This window comes from Dryas octopetala, chromosome 1 (assembly GCF_963921425.1).
Source record: "Dryas octopetala chromosome 1, drDryOcto1.1, whole genome shotgun sequence".
Taxonomy (NCBI): domain Eukaryota; kingdom Viridiplantae; phylum Streptophyta; class Magnoliopsida; order Rosales; family Rosaceae; genus Dryas; species Dryas octopetala.
The window spans coordinates 9,086,329-9,095,889 of NC_141366.1; the positions used below are offsets into that span (position 1 = coordinate 9,086,329).

General features: G+C 36.3%; 1 protein-coding gene across 1 annotated transcript; it reads right to left on the reverse strand.

The window, feature by feature from the left end:
* Window positions 1-1,018: 1,018 nt before the first annotated feature.
* On the reverse strand, window positions 1,019-3,258 carry QRT3 (Pectin lyase-like superfamily protein). The gene is made up of 3 exons (XM_086229040.1): window positions 2,941-3,258; window positions 2,570-2,803; window positions 1,019-2,234 (listed from the first exon to the last, which is right to left on the reverse strand). The coding sequence occupies exons 1-3, from the start codon at window positions 3,163-3,165 to the stop codon at window positions 1,176-1,178; spliced, it is 1,518 nt and encodes a 505-aa protein (XP_086085166.1). The 5' UTR covers window positions 3,166-3,258; the 3' UTR covers window positions 1,019-1,175.
* Window positions 3,259-9,561: the final 6,303 nt, after the last annotated feature.

Consider the following 9,561-nt stretch of genomic DNA (forward strand, 5'->3'; position numbering starts at 1 on the left):
ATATATTATGAATATTTGTAAAATAAAAAAAGAGAGTGGTCAATTCAGTATTTTTGAGTGGTCTGCATAGCCTCTCCCTTTGTTTAATATAAGTTAGGCCTAGTTTGAAGTCAAGTTACAGCCCCAATTCTGTGCTTACTGCTTAGTTACACCCATAAACAGTAACTAGAAGTTGGCCCAAACCATTTTGGGCCTCAGTAATCTGGATATCCACTTAAGCAGGAAGACAAAATTGTACCCAGAGAAGGTCCAAAAAAGAAAAAGGGATATCTACTCAAGTTTGGGTTCCCTTTTCTTTAGGCTGGGTTGTCCAAAAATATTTGATTTTGGAAAATCAACTGCTCCCTAAACCAATATGATAATAAGCATGACTCATAGTTTTCTAATATTTCCACCTCGCTACTTTGGCCTTCAGATTAGTAGGTTGTAGTGTTGTACCAACTCTTTTTTTTTTTTTTTGGCCAAGTTGTACCAACTCTAACTGAATGCATAATGACTAATTAACTAATGTCCCATCACATTCAACACCAAGATTAATTGCACTTTCAATTTCAAAACCTTGGACTTTTGGCCCTTTCAGCTCTTACTCCATGAAGCTTCTACCTGATATTTGTTTACTTAATCCTGATTTTGTGTACATGTATTCTGTGCACATGTTCACACCTACATAATAAATGCCATGTTTCTCAGGCTAAAATATTACCGCAGTGTTTTTTTTTCTCTATGCAGCCAATCAAAAAGTCTTTTGCATATTGATGGACTTGTCAAATATAGGACCCTCTAGATTGTTTCTGAATGATGTTCAAACACGTCGTTCAATCAATTCAGGTTTCGACTTCTGTTGAAGTGTGCTTCAAATTGCAGTAAACAAGTAAGGCTTTCCTTTTACTTGTCCAACTAACCATTTTCCAGCAATAGTTAAACCCATATTCAAATATGACCTTGGCAAAAGAAATAAGAAACTGTGGACAAAAGTTTTGCAGATTGTTGTATTTGATTTATTGTACTTGGCAACTATTATTACAACATATTATGTGGTTCAATTTTGTATGATATAGTATTGATGAGTACAAAAGAGTAGTTTATCAAAAAGAAAATGTATCCATCTTCCGACCTATATTCACAATTGTCCAGCCAATCTTGATTCCTAGACATAAAATTTAGGTCAGCTAACTTCAACTTGCTACTCCTTGATCCACTGTCACAAAAATAGCAGCAGGAACAGCCACATCGGACTCGATCACAACCCGGTTATCAGACACATTCCTCAGGGCATGGTTAGGGAATGCATTGCCCTCAGTGCTTAGAGAGTACTGCACATGCCTAATAAGGTTAGGAAATAGAAGAATTGGGTTAAAGTCTATGGTCCAAGAGCTCCCACTGCCTTGCACAGACTTCCTTCCAACTGTGCCCTTTATGTTCATCCCCCTCACATTGTTCCTGTCCACAACAACTTGATCAATCTCTTTGAAGGGTCCATTTGATTGGTCCAATTGAACAATTCCTATCCCCTTGTTGTACCCACTGAACATGTTGTCAATAATGTTGACCCCATTGGCAACCCCCTTTATTGATTTTAGGACAATGTATGCATCACCAAGGAAGAAGCTGTTTGAGATGTCAAGCTGCACAGGGTCTTCAGCAACTATACCAGTGTAGTCCATGTAAGAATTCACAATCCTGGTCTGTGTGAGACCAGGCAATTTCAAATAAATCCCAGTGCCCCCAAAGCCAGTGGCCTTATTGTAGCAATGCACACCAGAAAGTATGTTTGCTGGACCTGAAATCATTATACCTATAGCAGCAGAAAAAATCACCACATCTGTTATAGCATTGTCATTGCCCATTAGGTTGATTGCAGTCCCCGAAAAGTTCCTTTCGCCATGATCACCTCCGGCAGTGATGTGCTGGCCTAGGAACGAATTTCGGATATAGGTCTCATGGCCACTTTGGACTAAGATCCCATTGGTGGTGAAATGAGTAATGTAACAATTGTCTATGCTAGTCCTAAGTGAGTTAATGACTTGAATGCCTCCACCTCTGTAGTTAGAGTCCAACATGAGGTCCCTAAGGGTTATGTACTCATAGTTGTAGGATGGTGATGAGGAAAGCTGTGCAGACATTGAGCTCTCATTGCTTTCTTCTTTCTTGGTGGTTGATGACGAAGCAGATAAATCAATCAGATACCCATCAGTTGGGAAATCATCTGAGGCTCTTAGTGTTCCTCCATGAATCTGTTTCATCAAAAATTCAAATTAAACAAGCCTAATACAGAATGCAAAGACATTGCATACTTGAAATCATTATGTTGTATTTGATCAACAATTGGAAAACACATTTTTAGACACTATATTGATTGGTCACTCTTTTCTGTCAATTCCCAACTCGGTTAGGCCACGTGGGTGAACCATAGAATGACATGTGGCATAACCCATCTGTACCAGAAACTTTATGTCACATTAATGAACCTTCAATGAAATGATGTAAATGTTGGACCTAATAATCTCTGTTAGCACAACCCCCCCCAAGAAAGCAATTGGAAAATGAAAATCTATGAATTGGAGCATACCATAAGGTTTCCTACTCCAGCAGCAGGCAATCGCAGTGGTCTGCTAATCAGGTAATGGCCACCTTCAAGATTGATCTGTGCACCCCCAAGATTGTTGATTCCCTCTATCAAGAATCCTTCAGATGGGCCTCTAAATGCAGCTTCTATTGCTCTTGAAAGTGCATCAGTGCTGTCTCTGTTCCCAGTTGGATCAGCGCCGAACGATGTCACGTGATACACACGTGTGGTCTTATCCTGCACCACCATCACCATTTTCAACAACATGGACTTAATTAACCAATCACAAACAAACAATTTCAAGAAAACAGAGTACTCTGTTACATATATATATCAACCAAGAAGTTCAAGAACAAGATTTTAAATTGAATTACCCTTGGTGGATAAACAGAGCTAGGAGAGGGTGCGATTGAAGAAGGTGCAATTGAAATCAAATCACGCCGAGTGAATGAGGCCTTGAACTCTTGCATTCTGCGCAAATGGTCATGTTGATGATGACCCATTTGAGAGTTTTCTGCATAAACATGGATTATGATGAAGCTGGCCAATCCCATGATCATGGACCATACCAGAGCTCTTCTTGGCATTGTTGGTTCCATGATATGTGAGATATGCAAGTTAGATACAGAGTTGTTGGAACAAAAGTGTTTGATCACTTTATATGTGTGTGTGGGGAAGAGGAAAAAGAGAGAGAAAGGTAGACATGGAAAGAGAAGGGCCTAACTAAGATTTGCTAAGAAAATGGTACGAAAGTTTTTCCTATTGATCATACACAAGACACCACCCCGTCAATGGTTGTTTTTGGGTGCATCTTAATTGCTATTTATACTAATCACATATTAAATTGCGTATTGTCTTTCTTATTTTTTTTAATATTTTTTCCTTCTATCTCTTCTCTGACAGGAAAGTAAGCAGTTGCCAACTTCTTACTTTAGGGACCCCAACAAGTTTGACATTGTGTAAAAGGTATTTTTACAAACCAAGACAACCTGCAGGCAAAGCTTGTACATGAGAATGCATGGAGTGAAGCTATTTGTACACAATTTAGGACTTTCCCATATTAATGGATCAGCTTTATTAGAGATGTAGTACACATCGTGGTATGTAATAATGTAGCATACAGACCACGTACCGTAGACCACTAGATCAGTGCCCAATGTGGTCTGGTTGATCAATTTATTGGACTTTAATAAGACACTTAGCCTTAGTCATCAACATATATAACTAAAGAATTGGAGGTTGCCTAGAGAAAAAGGGGCTTATTAATCCATTTGGGGTTTACTGTGGGTTCATCTTTTGAGAAGAATCATGTCTCTTTGGTACATAATTTGAGAAGCAAAAAGACAAAGAATGCCTATGAAGAGGCTATGATTCTCTCTCTCCCTCTTTACTTTTGGCCATGAAAAGAAAGAAAAGAAAGCTTATAACCTGTCATCTAGATTGGACAAGAAAGAAAAACAAATTTAAGGCCTTCTCTCACTTCTTACGGTCGTGTTAGGATAACATGGTAAATAATAGCACATTGTATTAAATCACCACAACAGGGAAATTATAATTTTCAAATGGAATGCATGCTTACTATATCCAAGCTCAGATTCCTTGCAGTCAAGATTTGCAAATTTATGTTTTAGTTTTTTATGTTTAGATTATTTTTTACTTGAAAGTAAATTTTCGGAAAATCAATCATATTATTTTCCATCCTAATTCTTAAGACTCAGTAGAATTCTTGTCACATCTCTTATCTAATATAAACCTACTTTGGAGTTTGGACATTGAAATTGCATTTTTTTTATTTTTTTTAACGAAATAAAGTAGTAGACTAGTAGTCATGGCCAATGGGGTTCAAAACCGAACCCTAGTAGACATATTGGGAGTTTAGTCCTGTCCTGTCCCAAATTATGATAGGTAGCTTGGCCAAGCAGAAAACAACCACTAGGTTCTGACCATTTTCACACCTCTATTGGAATTTTTATCACGTACTCTGTCTATGCAAAGCCCACCAAACCATATGATTATCAAGGACAAACAGAAGTTCACGGGCATGCATTACTACAATTCACTGCATGGACGGTCCCCAAGCTGTATCCAAACAAAGACTACTTTTACTTCATTTTGGGTCATTATATAATATGAATCTAATTGGTTGGTCCATCTGTCCATGTTTTGTCACTTACTAGTCACCAAATATTGTTACATCACCAAAATCAAAAAGGGAAAAATTAGGTAATATATTAGATGTCCTAACCCCTCAATTTTATATTCTTATTTTTGTGTGCGTTGCTAAATGTATCACTTAGTTTTATAATTATTAAATTTATATTAACTTTGGTTCTCTTTGTAGAACAAAAAAAAAACCTTTGAAAAAATACTTCTCTTTTCATGCCACAATAATGATAATTAAATTGCAAATTATATAATCTCTCTTCTTCTTTTTTTTCAATTTGTACAAGCCATATGCATGACAATATTGACAAATGACAATGCATCTACATTGAGAAAATCAGAGAGGCATCTATGTGACTCGGGTTTTCTTTCCCTAAATGGGTGCCTATTGTTTGACAATTTGAGCCACAAAGGTAACATTAATATAGATTAAATATGATTATACAGCATTAAATAATATTTATACAATACATATAAGGTGATGAGTGGACAAATTGGTTGAGGAAGGTGAAATGAGAAGGTAAAGAATTCTCTGTTTGTGCTTGCCTTCATTGATTGATGCTGTTGGGTGAGGTTACCTCAATTTCCTTCTTCATCTTGAAGCAAAGCAATAATAATAGGAAACTTCTTTGCTTGTGGCTCACAGCAACCCCACCTAGCCAGCCCTTTTATAATGGGTTGTATGGAGCAGCATCAATTGTTCATATAAAGCATGAGCATAGGACTATAGGCTTAGGCCACTGGTATTGTATACCAGTTTCGAGTAGGTGATGCATTTACAATCCAAATAGTACGTGCACATGGAGGTCCATTTTGATTGAAAATTGTGTGGGGGTACACATCAAAATTGTGTGGGCATTTACATTAATGGTTAATACATCTGTTAAATGGAAGTATTTCTCATAATTTTTTGCATTTTAGCCTGGGCAATTAGTTTAATACCAAATTTGTGTAATTATATAAAAGTACAAAACCATAGGTGGTCCATTAATAAGTTTTATTTTTTAAGAGGTCAGGGTCTCTATGATGGTTACCTCAGCATTCAATATATATGATTCAGATATGAAGTGAATGATAAGAAGCTAAATTACCATTTTTATATTTTTGCATTTGATTGTAGATTTTAACTTTGATGATGTTACATTGTCTAAAGGAAAAAAGAAAATTTCTAATGCCAGAAACATTACTATACAATTATAAAAGAATTTAGCTAGGAAAGTAATCCTTCAAGAATGGGTTGCTTCTTAATCATCTATTGGACTAAAAAGAAAAAGGTCCAACCATCATCAGATCTTTCAAAGGAGACTAATTGCTAGATATTTCTTCATTGTTGGCTTGTGGACAAAAGTTGAATGAGTTGGCTTGGCTTCACATTCCAAACATTATAGAGATAAATTTGGCATGTCAGTTGGCTAGCCTTGAGGTTTTTGCTGATTTCATTCTATGTACCCACAATAAAAATAAATAAATAAATAAATAAAGTTACAGGGTAGGGGCAAACTGGGTCTTACTAGATTATGCATATGTGTGAATATGTGATCAAGGAAAAAGAAAGAAAGATTGTGTGGATTAAGGAGCATGACAACTGAATTCCACAAAAGATGGTAAACATGATGAACATGATGTTTTGATGAAGCATAGTTTATAACTTGTTATTTACTATTCGAAGTCATAAAGATTAATTCAAGTAGTAGACCATTCAAATGACGCCTATAATAATAGTGGTTGCATAATAAGTCATTGATAATCATTCTTCACGTCTCTCTTTCAAAATGAGGTCTGAAGTCCACAAATACCAAATGAAATCTAAAAGTCTACAATAATAGTGGCTGAAATTGTGGAGAATAAGAATGTATATACCAACACTGGACATACAAGAACATTAGATGCCGGCATTATATGTCTTCCTTGCTTATAGCATGACTTTTTCTGTTGGAAGAATGAAAGTCCTTTGAGATGCATGCATGCATATTGTATGAAATCATGTGCCATGTCCATGATCTAAAGAAGGCTGTTCTTTTCCGCAAGTTATTTGATTTCCCACCACTTACAACATTGCTAAAACCAGAAATTCAATCGGTATGGGTCAGGGAGTAAATGACATGAGATAAAAGAGACCTCATGTTACATCTTTTTCAAATAAGAAAACCAGAACATCTTTCAGTTTGTTTTGCATAATCCAATTTGAAACATTTCGATTCTTGATAGTGGATTCCATTCATTATTTACAAGTTTGATGGAGGCTTCACCTATACGGCTATAACCCCTCTACCTGCTAATTGCAGACAAATATTTTCCTTTTCTTTTCAAATAATAGGATCAGAAAGAAAACAACCAGCATATATTGTTGAGGACATAGAACCCCTACCCCTGACTCAGATATTAGGCCAGTCACAGGTATTTTTGTGAGGAATCAAAACTGAGGCCTTGAGTTAAACTAAAACCAATTACCAGAATTAATTTGGATTAAAGAATCAAGTGGCTTTAGAGTAGATTAAAATATAGTGATAAGGGTTTCCAAATGCCAGAACAAGCCATTGACATGAAACTCAGGAAGTAATCGATCATAGGTGACAAAAATGTTGTTCGCTAAGGAATTGGGATGTGTGTCACGTATGGTAGTGTGTCATGTATAGTTGGGTGATTAGCGCAGACTTCACATACTAATTCAAATTCTAAAGCCATATCATTAACTGCTTATTTGTACTTTACTAGTTGGTTGGTTAATTCAGTTACAATAATAAAAAAAACACAAATAAGAAGACTCACTGTCTGTGACTGGAGATGGAAGCATCTTAGTGATGGACTACTATAAATATTTAGAGGAATAAATTAACCTGGAGATGGAAGCATGTTAATGCGAATGAATAGAAGACTAGTTCAAGTACGGAATTAGTTGAGGTTCATCTAGATCTAGCTAGTGTGCTAACTAATGCTTGGAGTTAATAGATATGCATATAATATTTACAGGAACATATATGGTACATGCCTTTAATTCTTTTAGTGAATGAAGATCAAGTTTAATTAGTTTTTTCTTGATTAATAAGAAACAAGGGAAGCAAGCAAACCCATCTGCATTAAATGCCAAAAAGCATTTTGAGAGAATGTGGTATGAAAAAAAGTACCTACCTGCTCAGAAATAAGAATGGTTATTTGAGAGGGAAGCCACCAAACCAGCATGCTTAATTGCATGCATGGCAACCTGATAATCCTCTTCTGAAGACTCTGGCAAGAGCTTTAGACCTATGAACCTATCTATCTGCAAGGAAACAGTGATGGGTGTCAGTGTCACTCACAGTATAATCTTGTACATGAGTAAAAAGCTAAAAACAACAATTTGCCATACAACCAACCTTAATTGTGAGTGAGCATGCTTTGAAAGGGAGGGGCTGGAGAAGAGCTTGTTCTGTCCTGTCCTGGCTAGGAATTAGATCGAACATGTGGTAGACATGCCGCTCAGTTGAATTCCTCTCCATTTTAGCTAATGCAGGAGCAGAGAAGCAGAGTAAAGGAACGGCTTGGGCCTCGGCCCATTAAATGCTTCTGTACTTTCTGCTTCTGCTTCTCGAAATTGAACTTCTAAAAGTCCTTTCATGATTTCATATTATATTAAGTTGAGCCACCCCAGTGTTACGTAATGAATTGATTTAATCACAACATACATGACCAAATTTCGATCGGTTCTTTTTTTTTTCTTTTTTTATTTTGAGCTCACAATCCTTTACAACCCTCTAATCCATGTATGCTATGATATTATAGATTACGATTATTGCACAAATAAATTAACTTACATAAACTATACTACCAGCTGCAAATGAAGTATACCCAAGGAATAAAATTTCGAGCTTCGAGGAAATTTCGACGGAAATTTCGATGGAAATTTCGACGGAAATTTCGAAGATTTTTAAATTTCGACAAAAATTCGACGGAAACGATGGAAATTATTATCAAAATACGGAAATTTTGAATGAAACTTCACAATATGTTTATTTAACATATTATCTACTACATTGATAAAAAACATTGAAAAAAACCAAATTATATGGTAGGTTTCATGTGATATGTGATGAATATAATGCGCGCTGGAGTCAAATACTGTTAAATAAAATTAGTATAAAATGAAATTAGTATATTATCTATACTCTATAATATATACACTAAACCCTATATATTCTATATTGTTTAGGATATAGTATATGATTCTAGGGTTTAAGCCCTTTAGGGTACTTTAAATTATTTTTTATATAAAAATATATTATAATTTACTAGTTTAGGGTTTAAAAATAACTAAACGAAACTCCAAAACGGGCAAACAAAACTCCAAACTATTTTTTTTCTTCACAATTAACCCAAAGGCCCCAAATCCCAAACAACTCTAAACCTTTTCTTTTTTTTTTTCTTTTTTTTCTTTTTTTTTTTCTTCTTTTTCTTCTTTTTCTTTTTTTTTCTTCTTTTTTCTTTTTTTTTTCTTCTTTTTCTTTTTTTTCTTTTCTTTTTTTTCTTTTTTTTCTTTTCTTTTTTTTTTCTTCTTTTTTCTTCTTTTCCCTTTCCTTTCTTTTCCCCCGAGGCTCCACTGCTCCAGATCTGTTTTCTTCATTTCTTCTTCTTCTTCTCTCTCTCTCTCTCTCTCTCTCTCTCTGCAACTCCCGCCGCCGTCGCCCCCTGCCCTTGCCCCGTCGCCTCTCTGCCGTCGCCCGTCGCCCCCTGCCCTCGCCCCGTCGCCCGCGTCGCCTCTCTCCCTCGATCTCCCCCTGCCGTCGCGCCTCTCTCCCTCGATCTCCCCCTGCCGCCGCCTGCCACCACCCCTCTTTCTCCCTCGATCTCCCCTCTGC

Bases quoted from the DNA above. Each gene is read 5' to 3' on its own strand.
- QRT3 (XM_086229040.1), bottom strand. From the start codon at position 3,165: ATGGAACCAACAATGCCAAGAAGAGCTCTGGTATGGTCCATGATCATG. The intron at 2,804-2,940 runs GTAATTCAATTT...ATGGTGGTGCAG, and splicing joins GCTCTGTTTATCCACCAAGG to GATAAGACCACACGTGTGTA. The intron at 2,235-2,569 runs GTATGCTCCAAT...TTGATGAAACAG, and splicing joins CTGGAGTAGGAAACCTTATG to ATTCATGGAGGAACACTAAG.